Source organism: Mus musculus, chromosome 2 (assembly GCF_000001635.26).
Source record: "Mus musculus strain C57BL/6J chromosome 2, GRCm38.p6 C57BL/6J".
NCBI classification, from domain to species: domain Eukaryota; kingdom Metazoa; phylum Chordata; class Mammalia; order Rodentia; family Muridae; genus Mus; species Mus musculus.
Genome location: NC_000068.7, coordinates 25931113 through 25953246, shown reverse-complemented (window position 1 = coordinate 25953246; position 22134 = coordinate 25931113). Strand labels below are relative to the sequence as shown.

At 45.6% G+C, this 22134-nt stretch overlaps 1 protein-coding gene across 10 annotated transcripts in view; it reads left to right on the top strand.

Annotated features, from left to right (window-relative positions):
- Positions 1 to 22134, top strand: part of Camsap1 (calmodulin regulated spectrin-associated protein 1) — a 56725-nt gene that overhangs the window by 30316 nt on the left and 4275 nt on the right. For 5 of the 10 annotated variants that reach the window (NM_001372499.1, XM_006497898.3, XM_006497900.4 and 2 more), the window contains 12 exons: positions 428 to 569; positions 7974 to 8113; positions 8209 to 8305; positions 8644 to 8821; positions 11778 to 11869; positions 12298 to 12382; positions 12934 to 15301; positions 16596 to 16732; positions 17189 to 17397; positions 17683 to 17785; positions 18912 to 19027; positions 19538 to 19656. In NM_001372499.1, the coding sequence (NP_001359428.1) occupies positions 428 to 569; positions 7974 to 8113; positions 8209 to 8305; positions 8644 to 8821; positions 11778 to 11869; positions 12298 to 12382; positions 12934 to 15301; positions 16596 to 16732; positions 17189 to 17397; positions 17683 to 17785; positions 18912 to 19027; positions 19538 to 19656 (3786 nt within the window). Of the gene's footprint in view, positions 1 to 427; positions 570 to 7433; positions 7561 to 7973; positions 8114 to 8208; positions 8306 to 8643; positions 8822 to 11777; positions 11870 to 12297; positions 12383 to 12933; positions 15302 to 16595; positions 16733 to 17188; positions 17398 to 17682; positions 17786 to 18911; positions 19028 to 19537; positions 19657 to 22134 lie in introns of those variants that run through there. The other 5 variants (NM_001276359.1, NM_001276361.1, NM_001276360.1 and 2 more) reach the window with 3 other exon arrangements.

Genomic DNA, 22134 nt, shown 5'->3' with positions numbered 1-22134 from the left:
TTTTTAATGACCAGTGTTAATGTTGATAATACTTAGAACAGTGCCTGTAGCTTGGGTCTTTCAAGCATCTGAATGCCCACTGTTTAACTTGTTTCTCATTAGTTTGTAATGCATTGGCTCACGGTAGTATAGTTATGTGTTTTGTCTCCTTCCCATGTGTGCCCACTGCCAGAGTCAGTTTAGAGTTAGACTGACCCTGGTGGTGTTAGCAGTGAATCTCTGCCATACAGTGTAGCCATGGACCCCAGTCCTTGGATCTGACTTGTTTGTTCTGGATAGAGGATGTCATCCACATAGTCTGAATTTTTCCAGGCAATATCATGTGGCTCTAGACTTGATATAAATCTTGCTCTAGCAGTATGCCTGTAAGATACACAGACTGAAGCGATCTCACACGCAGAGACCATTTTCCTTTTATCAACTGCAGGTCCGTTATCGGCGAGAGCACCTCTCTGCTAGGCAGTCACCCTACTTCCCGTTGTTGGAGGACTTGATGAGAGACGGCAGTGATGGCGCTGCTCTCTTAGCAGTGGTTCACTATTATTGCCCAGAGCAGATGAAACTGGATGGTGAGTGCAGAACACTTTCCCTGAACAGACCTGAGAGGGAACAGTGTGCATTTAGCATGCAAGAGAAGTAGCATGGAGTCCCTGTGTCAGTTGGGATACTACTATATACCTAGAAATTCCAAGAAACCAGATTCTTATTTGTAATCTGTATCTTAAGTGATAAAGAAATAGCCCATTGAGTATTGGATACTATGTCATTGTGTTTTGTGACTTTACCTTTGTTTGAGTATGAGTGGGGTTTAAATTCCTTCCTTATTGAAACATCTAGAACTTAAACCAGACAGGGTGGCACACACCTATAATCCTGGTATGTGGTCGGCTGAGTTAGGACCAAGACAAGCCTGGGATGCCTAAAGGAGACCCCTTGTCAGAAGCCAAAAGCAAAACAATTCTGTAGAACTTTGTGAAGACATGCAAATGAATGCTAGATTCAGTCTGTGTCCTGTCGTGACCTGATGGAGCACTATTCTGATGCCACAGTGCCTCTTTCTAGGTGCTGTGACTGACAGCAGGGAGGAGGGAAGTGGTTGGCTGTGAGGGCCACGGCACAGACCTGCCAGGGGATTATGAAGCTCGTGTTGTCAGTAGCTCTATTTCCTAAGTGCCTTGTGTCTGGAGTGGGCAGGTAGAAGGCCAGGGACCTGACCAGTTCTGATTGGAATTTTATCTCAGATTTTTAGCACTGGACAGCTTAGGCTGGTATTAATGCCTGTTCTAGGCATGAAAGTGCAGATAATACATTTTCTTTTTTACAGACACAGGTGGCTAGGGAGACCCCCAGGTTTCATGAGGATAAAACCTGCAGGTGAACAAATGGCTTCCTCACATTTGGCTGGCCTTGGTCCTGTGACATGGGGAAGTGTATCAGAAAAGCCCTAGCTTATACGAGGTGGCTTCTCAAGTACCCATGTCTCTGAGGACTAAGAGGAAGTGAGTGGGAGGGAGGCCAGCTTCACAAAATAAAAACAACTCTGGGGAAATAATTCAGTGTGGATAATTGCTTAGCTTGACTGAGACCTTGGGCTCTATCTCCAGCATCACACAAAAAGAAATGATACGGCCAGGCGTGGTGGCGCACGCCTTTAATCCCAGCACTCGGGAGGCAGAGGCAGGCGGATTTCTGAGTTCGAGGCCAGCCTGGTCTACAGAGTGAGTTCCAGGACAGCCAGGACTACACAGAGAAACCCTGTCTCGAAAAAAAAAACAAAAACAAAAACAAAACAAAAAAAAGAAATGATACACATCTGGGGATACAGCTCAGTAATAGAAGGCTTGCCTAGCAGACAAGCAAACGGCACTAGGTTTCTGCCCGAGCACTGAAAAGTAAAACTGGTTTAGTGCTAGACACTCAGGCCATGTAGGAACTCCAGAGTTCTGCTTGTGGGGAACATTTCAAGAAACCACAATTTCCAAGGAAACATGCTTCCATAGAACCCTCAGGTTTCACAGCAGGTGAAAGAGAATGCAGAATGCTTCTGAAGGACCTTAGGAAAGAAATAGAAGCTGTACGGAGGAGAGTTGGTGGGCACTTCATCCCAGAGTTGTGGGGGTTTCCCTTTCACTGTGCTTAGACTGACCTGGGGCTATAGGTGTTCCACACTGCCCTTGACCGTGTGTCCTGCTGCCTTAGCCTCTCAGAGTACTAAGCTCAGAGACATGGGCATCACTGCCCGCTGTGCTCTGGTAGCTCTCTGCCCCGAGTGCACTTTCTCAGTTTTCCCTCAGCTCCAGAGGTGGCCTGGTTTGTTTGCATGTTTGTTCCATAGTCTTGGCTGTCCTGGAACTCAGTATATAGATCAGGCTGGCCTCAGACTCAGATTCTCTTGCTTCTTCCTCTCAAGTGCTGGGATTAAAGGCATATGCCACCATGTCTGCTCTGTAGCCTGCTTTTACATCTGTCCTTTGAGCATCTTAAGGCAGACAGTAATATTACAAACTTGACAGGCTACATAGTGTACCAGATATTGTAGTACACTGAATAAAAATAAATGGTCAGGGCTATCAAGATGGGCCAGGGGGTGAAAGTGCTTATGCCAAGCTTGATAACCTGAGTTCAATTCTAGAACCTACAGGTAGAAGGGCAGAACTGATTCCTGTAAGTTGTTCCTTGGTCTCCATGTACACAAACCTTTGCAAAAAATGACCTTAGTGTTGTGGTACACACCTTTAGTGTCATGCACCCCCCTATCCCCAACACACACACACACACACACACACACACGAGACAGAGATAGGTGAAACTCTGATTTCAAGTATACACTGGTTTACAAAGCCAAGGCCAGACCAGTCAGGGCCACATAGTTAAGACCATGTCATGGTGGGGGCAGTCAATGGGGACGACAACAGCAACAACAAACTTGGTCAAAGCCACAAGAGAAACTACACCAGATCCCAAAGTATGTGTTCCCGCCAATTTAGCACATTACAAATCAGTCACAAAGGCACAGCTTCTATCCACACTCTTCCTAATAAGAGAAGTCAGCTGGTAGGTAAGATCTGTAAGAGTGGGAGCTTTTTATTTGTTTTCACTGATGTGTTACAACCATTTAAAGTGATATGTAGGACAGACCAATGTGGACTAGGTATTGAGCCAGTGAACAATAGCCAGAAGTGGGTAGGACACAGCCTGAAGCGTGCTGTAAGGGAGGTGAATGCTTTACATATGTGTGTCAGAAAGCAGGGAGCTTGGGCATTAATTAGATTCATTTCAGTATCTTACAAAAAAGGACACAATCCCAGAGAAAAGTAAAGGGAGAAAAAAATGAAGTTTTGTGACGGTGTCTGTAGAGCAAGCGACTGAATTGTAAGTTCCAGGCTCTAACAAGCTGGCTAGCCAAGAAGTAAAACAGAGGCAAAACAGTTCACCAGCTAGAATTCTGGAGCTGCCACAGGAAGACAGAAGAAGGCTTTTGGCCAGCAATTATGCCTAGGTGTGTCTTTGTAAGTCAGTCTCAAGAACTGTGAGAGCCTGGATTCTTCCTTTGCTTCCAGTAATAGCCTCCATGTCCAAAGATAGGGATATAAACACACTTGGGGAGACTAAGCCTGTAAGTCATGGCCTCAGGCTCCGCGTGGGGTGGGTAGGAGGAGGTGACCAGAATCAAGGCTTCTGTGTGCGTCTCTTCATCCTGTACTTGTAAGCCTCAGTTCTGTGCTCCACATGCAAAGCAGGCACAGAGTCTTCTCTCTAGAGACTGCTCTTAAGGATAAAAGCCACAGTGACTGAGGTTTGACATCAGCTGGCTTCTTGCCTTGGTCACCTGCAGCAAAACCCACTTCTTAATGCCTCCCTCTAACAGTGAAGGGGTACCCAGGTCCCCCTGAACATTTGAGGAAATCCCCTGGCCATAACAAATACTCAGACAACAGATAGAGTTCAGAATACACAGCACCAAGAGGCCGGGGACCTAGTTGCCAAGAACGGTGACTGGAAAGAGGCATCTTAAAAACTGTCTTCCTGGTATGTCCACGTTAGGTTCTGTAGAGCTCTGAGGAAGTAGGCATTTTGGTATCTAAAGTGTAAGAGTATACTAAAGAGTTAGAAGGCTGAGTAGAAAAAAAAAAAAAGGAATCTTCCAGAAAATAGAACAGAAAGAGCAAAAGCATGGAAGTAAAGGAAAACTAGAAAAATGAAATCAATATAGGAGAATGAACACAGAAAATAGAGATGGTTTACCAAAGGAAAGTGTAGACGCCTCTTGGGTGAGCACAGCCAGATTTCAGGAACCCACTGGAAGTGTCCAGTTGAAGGACTATGGTGTATACTGAGAAGACTCCAAAGCACTCTGTGGGGAGACAAAGCAGGTCACACAGAGTAGAGGACTGTATGACAGCAGCAGGTCTCAGCACGGCTGGCTGCTTTCTAACAGCCTTGCCTCTGCACTCCAGCTTGCTGGAGAAGAGGCTACACAGAGCACTTCAGAATCTTTGTGCAGTTTAGAAGACATTGTATCTTGTTGAAATAAAAAGTAAAAAGTATATTTAGTAGGAAAGTAATAAAACAGTTAGACATTTTGCAGAGAAACCATGTAAAGTTAGAAGCTGGTTTTTGTTTTTGTTTTTGTTTTGATGGATTCATTAAACAGATACATGTTTGGATCGATCAGACAATAAAAGAGAGCAAAATAGAGAATGCAGAAAACAGGCAAGGTGTGGTGGTGACCCATGTCTTTGATCCCAGCTCTCAGGAGATAGAAGCAGTCAGATCTACTACAGAGAGTAAGTCCAGGACAGCCAGGGCTCCGTTAACACAGAAACCCTGTCTAGGTGGGGAAAAAAAGCAGAAAACAAAATGGCATAAATGGAGGTCTAGTAGAAACCAAGTAAAAATATGGAGAGTATTTTGTGTTGTTTATTTCACTTGTTATATGACACAGATAGTTCTGTGTTGGAGAAAAAGGAATGAGAGAGCCGGAGACCCATAAGTACAAGACAGATGGACTCAGGCATCAGGAAGTGCATCCTCCTGGGCTGACTTCCTGTGGGAACTTTGTGCTGGAGCATTTACCAAACTCTCAAAGAGGAGGACCCCTGGTGGTGCTAGCCCACTATGCAGTACATGAGTCTCATGTGGACCGCAGCTTGGGGAGAGCCAGGTAACCCAGTCAGTAAAACGGGGTGTGAGAAGAAAATGTGAATATATAAAAAGTTAAAAACTGCAAGAAAAAAAGTCCTAAACATCCCTGTAGTTCTTGGAAGAGGCTTCACATTCTCAGATGTGGAGTCAGAATCACTAAAATCATCATTTCTTGTAAATATATTGCCAGTCCAGTAAATACTTTCGCTTTTACCAAGATTGATAAGGCAATATAAGGGCAAAATTACAACATTTTACTTTGGTATAAATTTAATATATAACAGCTCCAAGAATTTGTTTTTTAAAGTCTAGCCTTCCCAGGGCAATCCTTTCTCACTTTTGTCTTTGGAGTAGCTCAGGGACCAAAGGCTTTCCTGGCAGCACTGCTATACGCAGTGTACGCTCAGGGGAGGTCCAGGGATGTCTTTTCACCCCTACTCACCGTTTGTAGTTGTTGGGGCTTGCAGTCTCCCTAAAGCCATAGTGTCCACCTAGCCTTTGCCATTCATGGTGTTTAGGCTATGGAGTTGGTCTGTTGTCCCTTGCTTGGTGGTTAGTTGGCTTACTGTTTCCTTATGATTTGTCTGCCTCAGGCTATACTGCACACCAGTATCTGTGTCTACTGTGCTCTTGGTCAAAACGCTGTGTGCTGGCCGCTTAAGACCACTTGAGAAAGGTGATTTTTACTGATGAACTGACTCCTAGGGAGACCTTTGGACTTTGGATCTTCGGTTATCATCTGCTTCCTCATCTGATTTTCACCACTGAGTGTCCCTCCTCGTTCCTGTTTGTTGTTTCCTAGCTGGCATTGTGCAGGGGTAGCTTTGTCCTCTTCCTGCCAGCATGTTTGTTGATTGACAGACTGAACTCACATTATAATCTTATCACCTGGTAGCTTGTGTCTGGTTCCATCTATCTCAGAGACTTGTACTTGGTACTTAGTTCTCACAGATTTTAGCTGCATTTATTTGTTTGTTTGTTTATTTATTTATTTATTTAGAATAGAACATGGGGCCCTTGTTCTACAAGTGTAACATTTTGTTTAGCTTTACACTGGCTGAAACTGTGGCATTGGCTCAGGGCAATCAATAGAGCAGGAATACACAAACCACGGAAAAAGAGATGGTCAGTCAGAGCTGTGCATTGAGGGGTCACATACCCATACCATAGAGGGCAAGGGAGGACTGGGCAGTCAGGAGTGGTGGCAAACAGCGCTCCATGGTCAGATGACAGACACTACCTCCTGTGACATGGGCACACCTGCTCCTGGACTGATGACCTAGACTGGAAATAGCAATTGAGATCTTTGAAAAATAATCCCCTCAAACCCTCCCCCTCTTATTTTGGTACTCGAGCATGCTAGAGAGATAGCCTGCCTCCCTCCTGTTTTCTTTTTGGTTTTTCGAGACAAGGATTCTCTGTGTAACAAGATCTAGCTGTTCTGGAACTCACTCTGGAGACCAGACTGGCCTTGAACTCAAAGATCTACCAGCCTCTACCTCTGGAGTGCTGGGATTAAATGTGTACACCACCCTCTTGGCTTCTCGTTTTTAAAGGTGGAACATTCAGAGGCAAAGCCTTGGTGCATCTGTCTCATGATCTTACATTTGCTGTTTACTGGCATCTGGACAAACCCCGGAGGCCCCTTTTCAGGGGTCCTTATTTACTGCCTGTACCACATTTTCCAATGGAGCATCTGCCCTCCTGAATTTTCTTACCTGAGAGGTTGGGAAGAGCCTCACCTCTCATAGAGGAGGCTTGTACTTGGTGTAGTTTTCTCTCTTTCTCTCTTTCTCTTTCTCTTTCTCTTTCTCTTTCTCTTTCTCTTTCTCTTTCTCTTTCTCTTTCTCTTTCTCTTTCTCTTTCTCTCTCTCTCTCTCTCTTTCTCTCTTTCTCTCTTTCTCTCTCTCTTTCTCTCTTTCTCTCTTTCTCTCTCTCTGTCTCTCTCTCTCCCTTTCTCTCTTTCTCTTTTTGTTTTGGGGTAGTTTTTTTTTTTTTTTTTTTTTTTTTTTGGTTTTTCGATCAGTGTAGTTTCTTGATTTGGAGGATTAGAGACATTGCTTGACAATTATAATTTTGTGCATATCCTATCTCCTGCCATTTGCAAATATGTCTCTGCTTGTGGAAGAAAATGCAAACATTTCCATACATTTATTTTAATAGTATTGTGTGTGCATGCATGTTGTATGTATGTGGGTGTAGCCACAGATGTGGATGTGAAAGGTTATCTTTTTGGAAATGGTTTTCTCCTACTTTTTTTTTTTTTTTTTTTGAGACAGGGTTTTATACCTGACTGTCCTGGAACTTGCTCAGTAGACTAGGCTGGCCTGGAACTCCTCAGAGATCTGCCTGCCTTTTCCCCTTGGGATTAAAGGTGTGCACCACCGTCACCTGGCTGTTTCTTCCCACCTTTATGTGAGTCCTGGAGATTGAATTTAGGTTGTTGAGCTTGCAGGGCCAGAGCCTTTACCCATTGAGCACTGAGGACCCAGAACACTGAGATTTCTCATTTTGCTCATCTTTGCCTGCTCTTGTGCCTTGCACATGTTAGGCAAGTGCTATGCTACTAAATTCTAGTTCAGCCCCTCTGTTCACTTTAGGACTTCAGCCTTGAACTCTCAAATGATCTATGTTGTGAATACAGAGTACTTTACATATTTTCTTTTTCCTTTTAGTGTCACCTATGAAACTTACTGTCTTTTAAACTCTCTTCACCTTGCTTCCTTTATCACCAACCCTTTTACATAGAATTTCAGTTTTGTGTGTCTACACACACCGGTGTGAGCACACTACGCGTGCCATAACAGTTTCCTGTCTGTATCTACCAGATATCTGTCTGAAGGAGGTGCCATCAATGGCTGACAGCCTCTATAACATCCGCCTTCTGAGGGAGTTTTCCAACGAGCATCTGAACAAGTGTTTCTATCTCACGCTGGAGGATATGCTGTATGCCCCCCTAGTGCTGAAGGTAAGCCTGCCACCAGACAGACAGACACGCACTTAGAGCCAGCTGGCTTTGAGCAGGTACTTACTGTGCCGGGGTTGTTGTGTGTTTTGTTTTAGCCGAACGTTATGGTTTTTATCGCTGAGCTCTTCTGGTGGTTTGAGAACGTCAAACCAGATTTTGTTCAGCCCCGAGATATTCAAGAGCTGAAGGATGGTGAGTAACAACTGGGTGGTCATAGCCATTTTCTTGAGAGCTCGAAGGTTGAGTCAGCCCATCTGTCTGTGAAGGCCAAGGTGGTGTGTGTGTCAGTGCTTGGGCAGACCTGAAGTCCAGGCTTGCCTTTTTTGTCTGTTTTCTGGTCTGTATTGTTTTTAAATTTTGTATTTGTAAGTCAGCCTAGAGCCTCACCTGTTAAACTAATTTTGAGAAGTTTGGTTTCAAATAAAAGTTGAACTGTGTTTCCATGGTTCTAAAGGCTATAGGCTCTCTGTTTCTTGCTGACATTATAACTATAAATAATAGACATTTATATAAATTTGCTATTTCTGTAGCTAAAACAGTGTTACAGCAGAAGAGCAGCCGGCCTCCTGTCCCTATCTCCAATGCAACCAAACGCAGCTTCCTGGGTAGCCCTGCTGCCATGAGCCCCGCTGACCAGCCACCATCCACCCAGCCTCTTGCTGAAGGCAGTCATCGGTACCACCTCCACTCGGAAGAACCTGAGTGTCTGTAAGTCTGTCAGTCATTCCACTTTTGTGGCCAGTTTACCATCTTCTTTCCTTTTACATGATAGCCTGAGAATGGAAACTCTCTTAAGTAAGTAATGCAGAGAGTACCCGAGTAGCTCCTGTTGCTCGCTGTCTGTCCTCCTGCCTGTTCCTGGAGCACTCAGTCTCCTCTTCAGAGGCCAGGAGTCTGTAAGCCTTAGTTGCAATTAACAAGTTTCATTCTTAATTAATACATCAAATTGTAGAAGAGAAAAGAGATTTCTCCCGTATCTCTTCACAGTGAATTACAGTCTCACAGATGATGTAATGAGGAGGAAACTGAAGAACAGTTGGAATTGGCTGTGAAATGTCATCTGATCGCCTTTAGGGATGAAGGCTGCTCAGCTGTAAGCAGTGCTGCTTCATTGCCTTCAGTGAGCAGTGGATGATGACATAGTGAATGGAGCTGCTGGAGAGTGGGTTTTGAGAATGGATTTTTATCATTATCAGCTGGCTAGATCTGGTTGATTGGCTACAACCTTGTCAGTGGGCTGAGGGTGAGATGAAAGAGCTCTCCTGGGAGAGAGTGTGAGCCTCTGTGGGAGGAGGCCTGTGTGTGTTCTCCTGAGAGAATATTTTAAAACAGAAACATAGTTTTAGAATGTGGAGATTGAGTTGAGATTTAAGGTTAAAACGATACTCAGAAGTGATTTTTGAATAGCACATGCAGCTGTATGGCTAGTTAGACACAAGTTGGAAAGGACCTCAACTTTCTCATGTTGACACTAAAGATGCTAGAGGGTCGGTCCAGGAGGAGAGTGTTCAGGGGCCCAAAAAACCTGTCAGGTGGCCCTGGGAATATTTAAGGGCTGAGATCCACTGACAGGATCTGGTCCTTGGAGCAGAGTGGAAAGCTGTGTGTGGCTCAGAGCCCATGGGTACAGACAGACGGTGGCTGAGGAGTGACAGCATCACAAGGGCAGAGCTATATAGCCACATGTGCCTTATGTGGGTACCTGGGCATTCTTGCTGGCAGTCCTTACATCCAGCCCTTGTGCTGGGTCTTTATGGTCAGATCCAGTACATGCTGTGTGTGTGTGTGTGTGTGTGTGTGTGTGTACATACACGAGCATGCTCTCTCTCCCTCCCCCTCTCCCTCTCTCTAGCTCATGGAACTTGGTTGAGGCAGCATTGGCATCACATGTGCTCTAACTGGCTCAGTGACTTTTTCTACCTAATAGTGACTGTGAAGATTTTCTCATTCATCAAATTCTCCCCTGAATAGCTTGGCACTGTTGCATTTCTGACTCTATTCTGTTTGAATTCTCTGGTCCTTGGTGCCGTGGGTGACTATAGGTTATAAACCACTTTCTTTTTCCTTGCCTTCTGCTGGGCTTCTGGATTTCCTTCTACCCCTCTGTTCAGTTTTGTCTCCCTCTCTTCCTAATGTCCCCTCTTCCCCAGAGGGACTGCCACCTGTCTTTATTCCTTTGGGGTTAACCTTAGTAGTTGCAGTCCAGGGTGTTGAGTGCCCCTGTGATTCCTGCCCAGACTTTATTACTGTCCATTGGTCAACTTCTTCCCCAAAGTAAAATAGCAAAATAGCTGCCCTCCAGTGTGAGTGTGCTCTTCCTGATGGGAAGCTAGTGCCAGTCCCCATGGTTGGGTGTCAGGCTAACGTAGCTGCACTGAACAGTGCTCACCTGGTCTGTGCCTTCGCCACACCCGCTGGTCTCATATAAAGTGGGTGTCCTTATGGCCAGAGCCTTGAGTCCTCTTACTCAAGCTGTAATCAAAGAAGTCAAAAGGTGTGAATAATTGTAGATTTTTTGGTAGCTGTTTCCATATTGTTCTTTAAAATATGTGAGTGTTCTCTCCCAGCTTTGTGGGAGTGCCCTGCTTATCCATTTTCAAGTTACTCTCAACATTTTCAGTCAGTTTGATATAGTGGTACCATCTTTGTGGCCTTTTAAATTTTTTTTATTTTTGTGTTTTTGAGACAGGGTATTACTATATAGCCTCAGATGGCCTAGAACTTGCTATGTAGACCAGGCTGGACTTGAACTCAGAGATCCATCTGCTTCTGCCTCCCAAGTGCTGGGATTAAAGGTATGCACCACTACCGCCTGGTTTATGAGTGTGACATTTTCATACATATATATCATGCATTGTTCTTACCCAGCTGGTCCCCTTTGTGGTAGTCACTTGGGACTTTGTGCCATATACTGCAACCAGAAGTTGTATGATTTGTGTTCGAAGCTTTGGGATTTGTGAGTGTTGGTGTGTTTGTACACATGTATGCGCCTGTGTGTGGGGGTTGGGGGGACAGAGGTTGATGTTGGATGTCTTCCTTGATCATACTCCATCTTATATTTTGAGATAAGTAAGGTCTCTCATTGAGCCCAGAGCTCACTGATTTGGCTAGTCAGCAGTCTTTGCCAGTACAGTGGCTGCAGATATGTATTGATTGCTCTGTCTGGCTTTTTAATCTGGGTGCTGGCAACTCAGGCCCACCTTATATTTGCATAGCAAACACTTTACCAACTGAGCTCAGTTCCAATTTGGGGATTTTTATCTCAAATTCAAAACTTTATTGGTTTTCTTTTGGTTCAGTTTTATGGAAAGACTTTAACCCAGAGAAACCTGCTGACTGCTCTCAGCTTGATACAAGTTTTTAATAGTCTCTTTCAGTTATATGCCTTTGTTTTATTACTTTTACATTGATTGACAGGTTGTGTGTGTGTGTGTGTGTGTGTGTGTGTGTGTGTGTATTTATGGTTACTGTACCACAGTGCCTATGTGGAAGTTAGAAGACAACTTTCAGGAATGAGCTCTCTCCTTCTGCCACGTGGGACCTATGCTGTCAGGTTTGGCAGCCAGTGTTCTTCTCTGCTGAGCCGTCTCACTATCCTTTGCCTTTGCTTTTGAACTTGAAGTTTGTTAAACTCATTATTTTTTTCTGAATTATTTTTATTTAGTGGGAAAGGAGCTTCCACATTTAGTCCGTCCCATCCTTTGTTGCCACTGAGACAGAAACAGCAAAAAGTGTCACAGACAGAGGAAATCCCTGGTGAGACCATGATTCTTTTCCCTTTTTTATTTTTATTTATGTTTTACTTTTCCTTTTCATGGTTAGTAAAATAATATTCCTCAAAATTAAATGACCTTATTCTAATGTACCCATTTTAGTTAAGAAGAGCAGGATAAATTTTAATTTGTATTGATCTATAGCTCAGAACTTGTGGTGTAAATGTCATTTCAACTCAGGTAAGTTGTGTGCTGCATGCACAGAGTGGCAGGTGTCGCAGACATTCCGCACTGGCTACTGTGTGTAGCACTGCTCTTCACGTATTGCAGCTACTGGAAGTTACAGTACTGGAGTGTAGTAGTGTCCTGAGTTAGGATTATTATTACCCAGAGAAATGGCTGTTACACTGAAAGAACTTCCAACGGTACAGAGTTAGTTACTTAACACTGAATGTTTCTTCCAAACTACAGATCAGCGGCACAGGTCGAATTCTTTAACTCGGGTTGATGGTCAGCCACGAGGTGCAATAGGAGCATGGCCAGATAAAAAAAACAGGTGAGTCACTGAACTGTTTCTGTTGGGTGCTCATTAGACTAAGCAGCAGTTCTCCAGATGTGTTCCAGGGACCCTTAAAGATTCACCACGCTGCTTCTGGGAGCTGGCAGCTAGTGATACCACAGCAATGGCAGCATGTGCTGGCACAGCGACTGTATGATGTATGGTGTCCCAGCAATAGAGGGAGCTGTGAGGGCCTCGCAGTAGGGGTCTGTAGTAGCAACAGGTGCTTCCTGTGCTATAGACGCTTTTGTTTTTCATGTTTCCTGTGGTGATTTTTATTCAGGGTTTAAAAAATATCTGAGCTGTCATTTGTAGTGTGCTAAATGTAGATAATCAAGGCTCATCGGGGCCTTGGTTACTTTAAAGGGTGTATAAAGGAGTGCTGGGGCAAAGTGTTTTTGAGTCATTCACTAAATGTTGCCTCTGCGGCTCTTTTGTCCTAAAGCGTTTGTATAAGGCTTCTTCCTGTAAGACTGCTGCTCTCTCTCCATATCTTGAGCTCTTCTTCAGGCTGCTGAGCAGTGAGTTGGTTTCTCCTCTTGTTTCAGGCCTGTGTCACAGCCAACATCATTTGCTCTCCATCATGCTGCAAGTTGTGATGTGGATCCCAGTTCTGGTGACAGTGTCAGCTTAGCTCGCTCTATCAGCAAAGATAGCTTGGCATCTAACATTATCCACCTGACCCCACAGAACCAGCCCCATCCCTCCGCTGGAAAGAGCAATGGGAAAAGCCTCCTGAGCAATGTCAACATTGAGGATGAGGACGAGGAGCTTGTAGCCATCATCAGGACAGATGTGTCTCCTCCTTCCCCACAGATGCCCAGGACCTCACCTCAGGCCCCAGGCCTGGTAGCAAGTATCAGGTCTCCCCAGAGACAGGCAGACACTTTGGAGAGTAAGCCTGACAGTTTTTACTTAGAACCCCTGATGCCAGCAGTACTCCGGCCAGCCAAAGAGAAGCAGATTACCACTAAGGAAGATGAGCGTGGAGAAGGAAGGCCAAGGACCATCATGGCCAAGAGGCCTAGTGAGGGCTCCCAGCCTATGGTACGAAAGAAAGTAAGTGGTGGCCATGGCAGTCGTGACCTGAACAGAACTTTCACCCCAATTCCTTGTTCAGAATTTGCTGCGAGCATTGATCTTGCGGAGGTAGGACCACAGTCAGCAGAAGCTACAGGGGAAGGACAGCCTCTGGCCCTGGGTAGATTTGATACATTACCTCAGGGGCAGGCTGCTGATGGTTTCTTTCTCCATGTAGGCAGGGCTGAGGAAGATGAGGGGAGGTGGTACGTTGGTTCACAAAGTCCTAGCTCCCACGACTCAGAACCCTGGACCATTTTGAGGCAAGACTCGGACTCTGATGTAGTAGACGTAGAGGATACAGAGCAGGATTTTATTGGTGAGGACCACCCTGTGGTTATCCCCAGATATGCTGGTGAGGAAGAGTCAGCCAAACTACAGGAGGATATGAAAGTGAAGGAACATGAAGACAAGGATGATGCCAGCGGCCGCTCAAGCCCGTGTCTGAGCACCACTTCTCAGCTCAGCAGCATGTCCATGGCCAGTGGAAGTGTAAAGATGACCAGCTTTGCTGAAAGGAAGCTCCAGCGGCTCAACAGCTGTGAGACCAAGTCCAGCACCAGCAGCTCCCAGAAGACCACCCCTGATGCATCTGAAAGCTGCCCAGCCCCTCTGACAACGTGGCGCCAGAAGAGGGAGCAGAGTCCAGGCAGGCACAGCAAGGACCCTGCCAGCCTGCTGGCTTCTGAGCTGGTGCAGCTGCACATGCAGCTGGAGGAAAAGCGCAGAGCTATTGAAGCCCAGAAGAAAAAGATGGAGGCGCTGTCCGCACGGCAGCGTCTGAAGCTGGGCAAGGCAGCCTTTCTGCATGTGGTAAAGAAAGGGAAGGCTGATGGTGCCCCACAGCCACTGAGACCCGAACACTTCACAAAGGAATTCACACAGCACAATGGGGAGGACTTGGATGATGGCACTTGTAAAACTGAAGGGTTCCTTGTCAAAGAAGAGCAGAGAGATCTCAGTGACGCTCAGGATGTGGCATTTGTCCAGCTACATAAGCCCAGGGACCCAGCTGCTCTGCATGATGGAGAGAAGCACAGAATGATTTCTACGGCCCTCCTCGAGGATAGTGTTGGTGAGGTAGATGTGAACGAGTGTGACCTGTCCATTGAGAAGCTCAATGAGACCATCAGTACATTGCAGCAGGCTATACTGAAGATCTCCCAGCAGCAAGAGCAGCTTCTCATGAAGTCCCCCACAGTGCCAACACCGGGCACTAAAAATAACTGCCAGGACCAAAAAATAAAGGCCCCAGTCCACTTTGTTGAGCCACTCTCTCCAACTGGCGTGCCTGGCCACCGCAAACCACCACGGCTTGGCCAGGGCCGGAATTCCCGCTCAGGAAGGCCGGCTGAACTGAAGGTTCCAAAAGACAGGCAGCAGGGTTGTTCTCGGAGCAAAACCCCAACACCCAGTGTGGAGACACTCCCACAGTCAAGGTCTTTACCTCCAAGTACCCATCCACGGTCACCCTCCGACCCAGGCGGGGAACTCCCTGAGAAGTGTCTCTTCGACAGTTATAGGCTCCATGATGAGAGTAACCATCGGACATTTGTTCTGTCCTCTTGCAAAGATGCAAACATTGTATCAGAACAGGTGAACTTTAAAGAGGGTCTAGATACAAGTGTGAAAGAGGCAGGGCTGAGCTCCTCTACCATCACAGGCAAAGAACATACTCCAGTGGAAGAGCCGCTGAGGAGCAAGGCCAGCCTCATTGAGGTAGACCTCTCTGACCTGAAGGCCCCTGATGAGGATGGAGAGGTGGTTGGCCATGAGAGCTCGGTGGAGCTTGGTGGAGATAGTGACCAGAAGCCTGGGGTTGGTTTCTTCTTCAAGGTAAGTTGGAATTGTATTGAAGTGTAGTCATATTGCCTTAGTTGTAAGGCTATCTCACGAACTTCTGTTCTAAGCAGGTTCCATAACAAGCTGGAGAAGAAACATGTTTGACTTTGTGGGCTACGGAAGCCTCCATTTTGAGGATATACCCAATCAGATGTAGTCTCAGGCAGTGCATCCTAGAACCTGATACTTTTAATGAGCCATGAATACTTTATTTTTGGATGGCTTTTTGGTCACTGAAAAATGTAAAAAGTGCTCAGAATTTGAACGTTGTACAAAGACATCCAAGCCAGATATGGCCTGGCCTGTATGCTTCAATTTGCCAACCCCTGGTATGGAAACCTGGCAGCAGAGAAGCTTTGAAATGCCTTTGTTTCTCTGCCATGCAGAGATGATAAGAAGTATGGCCTCTAGGGTTTCTCTTCTTGATCATATCTGTTTTCTCCTGACCACATGCTATAGTCTCAGCCTTATAAGATGCACGTTTTATTGACATTTGTAGAGTGAGTGTGTGTGTGTGTGTGTGTGTGTGTGTGTGTGTGTGTGTGTGTGTGTGTGTGTGTAAAAAGCCTGAGGCTGACAATGGGTGTCTTACTTTATTGCTCTCCACCTTATGTATTAGACAAGAGCGGATGGGTTCAGGGTGATGTGGCCATAGACCACCTTCTATAGTCTATAGGAGGCAAGGTGTCCTGTAGAACCTGGAGTTTATCATTTCAATTAGCCTGGCAAGCAAGTTTGTTCCACGGACTCCCTGTCTCTACTTTTCATATACTGGGATTACACAAGGCTGTCTTTCCTATCTAGCTTTTTGTGAGTTCTGGGGATCTGAACTCGGGTCCTTATGCTTTCCAGGCAGAGGTTTCTCTGCTGAGCCGCCACCTCATTCCCAGTCATACTTTGTATGGTATGATTGTAGTCACATGGTGTTAGCTGAGATGTGGAGAAATGTGTGGCTTTGTAGGGAAACTGAATTTGTTGCAGGTCATCTAATAGGCTGTTTTGGTGGCATGGACTTTTTTTTTCCCATTTGTGTCACAGCTTATTAATTAAAAAGAATCAGAACTGGGCATGGTGGTGCATACCTTTGGCAAGCAGAGGTAAACATACCTCTGAACCTAAGGCCAGGTTGGTCTGCAAAGAGAGTTCTAGGATATCCAGGGCGAGCTACAATGAAGTCAGATTTTCTAAGTGTATGTTAAAGTCCATACTTGATCAGGGTAAGCCTAGGTTGGATAGTAAGGAGTTCCTTTGTACTTCCACTGACTACAAAGTAATGTGGGCTTTGTAGGATGAACAGAAAGCAGAAGATGAGCTTGCTAAGAAGCGGGCAGCCTTCCTTTTGAAACAGCAGCGCAAGGCTGAAGAGGCTCGTGCGCGCAAGCAGCAGCTGGAGGCAGAAGTGGAGCTCAAGCGAGATGAAGCCCGGTAACCTCTTCCTCAGCAGCCTTCGTTTGTCTGTGTCCAGTTGGGCAGCCTAGATGTAGAGGTAGACAGGACCAGGCTGGTACATCACAGGGGCTAGCATCTCACAGCTCTTGACTCCCTCCTCGTTCTTGCTGTTGGACGTTGGCATTCACTAGCCACAACAGTACACATCCGTGTGGCTCTCATGCCAGGCTCACATCAGCCCTATGCGTTCACTCCCTGTGCGCTCACTCCCCATTGTAATGATGAGGCTGCCGCATGCAGCACAGGGGATACGATGTCTGTGGTCCAGAGAGTTTACCAGGTGATTCAGTCCTAACCTGCCCCTTAAACTCCCATAGTTCCCAGGAATCTACAGAAAGAACCACAGAGAGGGATCTTAGAGAGTGGGTCTGGTACGTTTGTCCTTAGGAAGAGAACCTCTGACCCAGTCTCATGAATCCATTTTGTTCTTAGGCGTAAGGCTGAAGAGGATCGACTACGGAAGGAGGAGGAGAAGGCAAGGCGAGAGCTCATTAAACAGGAATACTTACGGAGGAAGCAGCAGCAGGCCTTGGAGGAGCAAGGACTTGGCAAACCTAAATCAAAGCCTAAAAAGCCTCGGCCAAAGTCAGTTCACCGGGAAGAGTCTTACAGCGACTCTGGCACCAAGTGCTCTTCTACCCGTAAGTGCCCAGCCCCAGCCCCAGCCCCAGCCGTGTGCCATGCTTGCTGCTCAGTGCTGAGTGCTTTATCTCACTGGGAGAGGGTGCAGGGGAGGGGCCATCCCTTAAACAGGCTTAAGGGGCTGAGACCAAATGTGATGTTCCAAGATGGCAAGGGACAGCCAGGGTTTGGGCAGAGAATTAATTGTTGGGGGTTGTAGAGGGAAGCTCCATCACAGTGTGTTAGGATGGCAGGGATGGGCCTGGTAAACTTCTTCACAGTTTGCCAATTTCTTGTTCCTACAGCAGATAACTTGAGCCAAACTCACTCTGGCTCCAGCCTATCCTTGGCATCTGCAGCAACAACAGAACCTGAGAGTGTTTATTCGGGGGGCACACCTTCTCACCGGTAAGGAGGCTAAGAAGCTATGAAGTATCTCAGCGCTTGTACAGAGCAGGAGAGCCTTCCAGATCGAGAGACACTTTATAACTAGATCCACAACGTTTAGGAGAAAACCCAGCCCACCCCTACCAGGGCTAAGTGGCTTTTATGACATCGTCCCTCATTCTTTCTCCATGACCTCCCTGTCAAAAGTGTGCACTTCTTGTTGCATAGGAGTAAGTGGGTGACACTTAGCCCCATTACCTGCATACTTCAGTGAGTAACTCAGTACATTGCTTGTCAAACCGTCATCTGGCACAGCCTTAAGTGTGAATGTCTTTCTTGGGCTATGGGGTCTGGCAGGGACCAATGCTTTCGGGCTACCAGATCATTTAAAGTGGTATTTTTCATTTTCTACCAGGTATTAAAACCCCCTCTTTGTGTTACAAAGTAATTTTACAGGTGCTGTGGGTACCTGTTGTGGCATCAATGAATTCTTAATGTAGCTTTAGCTGGGAGCTCCTACATGGTGTTGACTTCTGGTAGCTGGGGCTTCATTTGAGTGGCATCTTGTGAATGCTGTCTGTGGAGAGGAGCTTTCATTCCTCCTTGATGTCTAGTGGGGTTTTGTCTCCTGGACTCTGGAAGACTCCTAGGCAGCCTTGAATGGTGCTTCTTTTAGTTTTGTTTTGGGAGTTGGTTGTCTAGCTAGATTCTACTCCATCCCTGACAGTTCACCGAGAGAGTGACCTTCTACACAGTTTTCACAGGCTTTGGCCTTGGTAGTTACTGTTCATGATCCAGCATCCCTGCATGTACAGCCCCAACCTGCTAGGAGTCAGAGAGTAGCTGAGGCATGCATAGGTTTTTAGATTAGCCCCATTTCAGCCCCTCCTTCCCTAGGTCTCATCCCTTGCTTGGTGGATGTTAGTCTCCTGTACTTGGTCCTCTGTACCTGAGCCAGCGTCAGTCATTCCCTGCACTCATGGTGACACCCTCTGGCAGTGGTTGACAAAGGCTCACCAAATCTTCTACCTTCACATAAAGGCCCTGCCTGTTGCAGCTGTGGGCATGCATCTTGCCCTGAATGTATGGTTGTCATGGAGAAGTAGGAGAACTGCAGCTTGAGCACCCTGTCTTTTTCTGCCTGCAGAGTTGAATCACTGGAAGCTTTACCTATCCTGAGCCGCAACCCCAGTCGGAGCACAGACCGAGACTGGGAGACTGCATCAGCAGCTTCCTCTTTGGCCTCTGTGGCTGAGTACACAGGTAACAGCCACACAACATCTTTAGGGTATATTGCCCACAGAGGCACTTGGGTATAGATAGCACTCTTTAAAATATATCTTTATTTTGGCCTAAAATGTTTTGTTTTATTTTTTTTTAATTCAATATATACTCAGTGTCAGAGCTATCTCTAACTGCTGGCTGTCCACAGCAGGGACACAGCAGAGACCCTGATCTTATCTCTATTTGTCCCGTGGGCAATAATAACTCCTTACTCTTTTGAGAGCAGAGATAAAGCAGGATCATACATCCTGGTCACTTTCCGGTTTCTGGGTTTGTAATTTGTATAGTAAAGAGACTCAGGTCAGAAAGTAGCAACAAGTACTTTAATTTTTTTTTTTTTAAATTCTTCTGAGTAGATTAGAAGAGGTCTTTATGGTCTGTTTTCAGAAATGCATAATTGTATTTTGTTTCTGAGAAAAGTGTTGCTCTTTTGTGTGTATTTGTGGCTTGTTGTTAATAATTTTGCAATTTTTGATCTGGTTTTCTTAGGTCCTAAACTCTTTAAGGAGCCCAGTAGCAAATCAAACAAACCAATTATTCACAATGCCATCTCCCACTGCTGTCTGGCTGGAAAAGTGAATGAGCCTCACAAGAATTCAATATTGGAGGCAAGTGTCAAATTTTATGGTGGTTATACATAGAATAAAAATAAATTCTGTTAGCCTTTGCTGTTAATGCCAGAGGTATGTTCTCTTCTGTTATTTTAAGCTACCCTGTTACTGAATAGCCATGGAGTCTTTTTCTCCTAATTATCAAGTAGAGGGGTGTGTGTCCTGAAGCATGAACACAGAATTCTCTGTAGGGTTATGGGAGACCCCATAGAAGAACAGGATTTTGTCAGAAAGGTGGATTACTAATTCAGTTAATGGTTTCATTTGGTTCAGAGCTAGACATAGAAGATAAGAGGTATCCTCTTCAGCCGTTCATGGTAGGTATGGCGTGCTGGCCATGCGAGGGCCAGGACCTGGTCCAGTGGGCCACATTCCTGGGGGGAGAGGAGACTGTTTCTGTGGCTATAGATGTGACTTGTTTCTGTTTTTATTTTCTGGTGCTGACAGTGGAACACAGAGCCTAATGCATATATAGTAGACAAGTACCGTGCCACCCAGCAACCCACTTTGTCCCCAGAGTAGAGTAGATATTTTTAAATGGCAGTGCACTTGAGACAGAAAAGAGGCAGGTGACTCTGCTGTCCTGCTAGTGAGTGCCCATGGCTGAAGGCAGAAGTTAGAAGGGTGGGCCTTGGAGGCACTTTGGGCACCTGAGTCACCAAGAACTGAAAAGTTGGGTCAGGTGGAAAACTACTCGTCTTTCCTGTGTCAGTTGTCACTTCCTTGAGGCTGTTTGTGTCTGCTGGTTTGCTGCTTTGTGTCTGCTCATGCCTATAATGTCAGCATTTAAGAGACTGAGGCAGGAGGATTCCTATGAGATTGAAGCTAGCTTGGACTATAGTATAAGACTCTCAAAAAAAGAGAGAGAGAGAGAACAAGAAAAGATGAGAGATGTTAGTAGCCTTTCAAGTTCAAGAGTCTGGAGACAGTTAGAAAGTGAGGGTCAAAGTTAGGGTTTGACATGCTCTTCACAATTGGGAACTGTGAGTATGTGTGCTGGGAGGGAGGCCACATCCGCACAGTGAATGCTTAGAGTGTGTGTATTGGTGAGCCCTGTGCAGTGGCCTAGGGAGGACTGCAGCCAGCATAATATGCTGCATCTTCAGCAGTAGGGTCTTACCGTCTAGTGAGAGTATGCAGCCAAGGACAATGGCAGGATTCTATCTATGTTTGGGGGCCTTTGGCCTCCTTGTAAGGAACTATTCCATGCTTGACACTGAGGTCTGTTGTTTTAATAACACAGGGTTTCCTGGGAGGAACTTTGCAGGGCATCTCCACTCCTTTAAAATTCCTCTTAAAATTTTTTATATTTTAATAAAGTTAGAAATTAGTGGGTTTCCATAAGACTTTGCTATACATCCTTTATATTATTATTATTATTATTGTTGTTGTTTTGTTTTGTTTTATTTCTTTTAAAAATATTTATTTTTATTTTATATGTTATGGATATTTTGCCTGTTTGTATGTCTGGGCACCGTGTGACCAGAAGAAGGTGTTGGATCCTCTAGAACTGGAATTACAGATGGTCGTGAGCTACCATGAGGTGCCAGGAGTTGAACTCCATCCTCTGAAAGAGCAGGAAGTGCTTTTAAGTGCTGAACCTTCTCTCCAGCCCCTGTGTGTGTGTGTGTGTGTGTGTGTGTGTGTGTGTGTGTGTTTCTTATTTTTTAACTCAACTGTATTCTTTCACATGGTACCTAGTCAGCCATGTAAAACTTAATTCCAAACTCTAAAGGGAAGGCAGAGTTAATGTGATGGTCAGCCAGCTCAGTACAAGGAGCCTTCCTGTCAGCCATTGATTTGGACACCCAGGAAGTTAAGTACCAGCTTCCTTACAGAGCCACACTCCAGGAAATGGGTGAGGGACCCTGATACACAACAGCTGCCATGCCTGCAGGTGGCGCTCTTCTTCCTGACCAGAGCTCATTCAGCCATGTTTAAACACCGTTCATATAGGTTAGGTCAGTATTGTATACAGACTTAGTTTTCTTTTTCTATTTAATTTTTTACATTTGTAGGTTGATAGTGGCTGGAGAGAGATCTCAATGGTTAAGAGCACTGGCTGCACTTCTAGAAGCTGGGGTTTGACTCTTAGGCCCACCTGGCAGGTCACCACCGTCTGTAACTCTAATACTAGGGGCACCACTGCCCTCTTCTGGCTTTCATGTGGTACACAGACAAACATGTAGGCAAAACATTCTGGGTCAGTGAGGTGGCTCAGCAAATACTGACAGCATGAGTTTGATCCTCGGAACACATGCGTAGCTGAAAGGGGAGAACCAGTTTAAAAAGTTGTCCTCTGACCTACACACGTGTACCCTTTCCATCATACACATGTACATACTACAAAGGATAGACAATAATAAGCCCATTACATTACACTGGCAAAATCAAATGTTTTGGAAATTGTCTCTTCTGAAGCAAAGATAAGCCATTGTTTTATATTTTTATAACTCTTAAATTTTCGGCTTTATG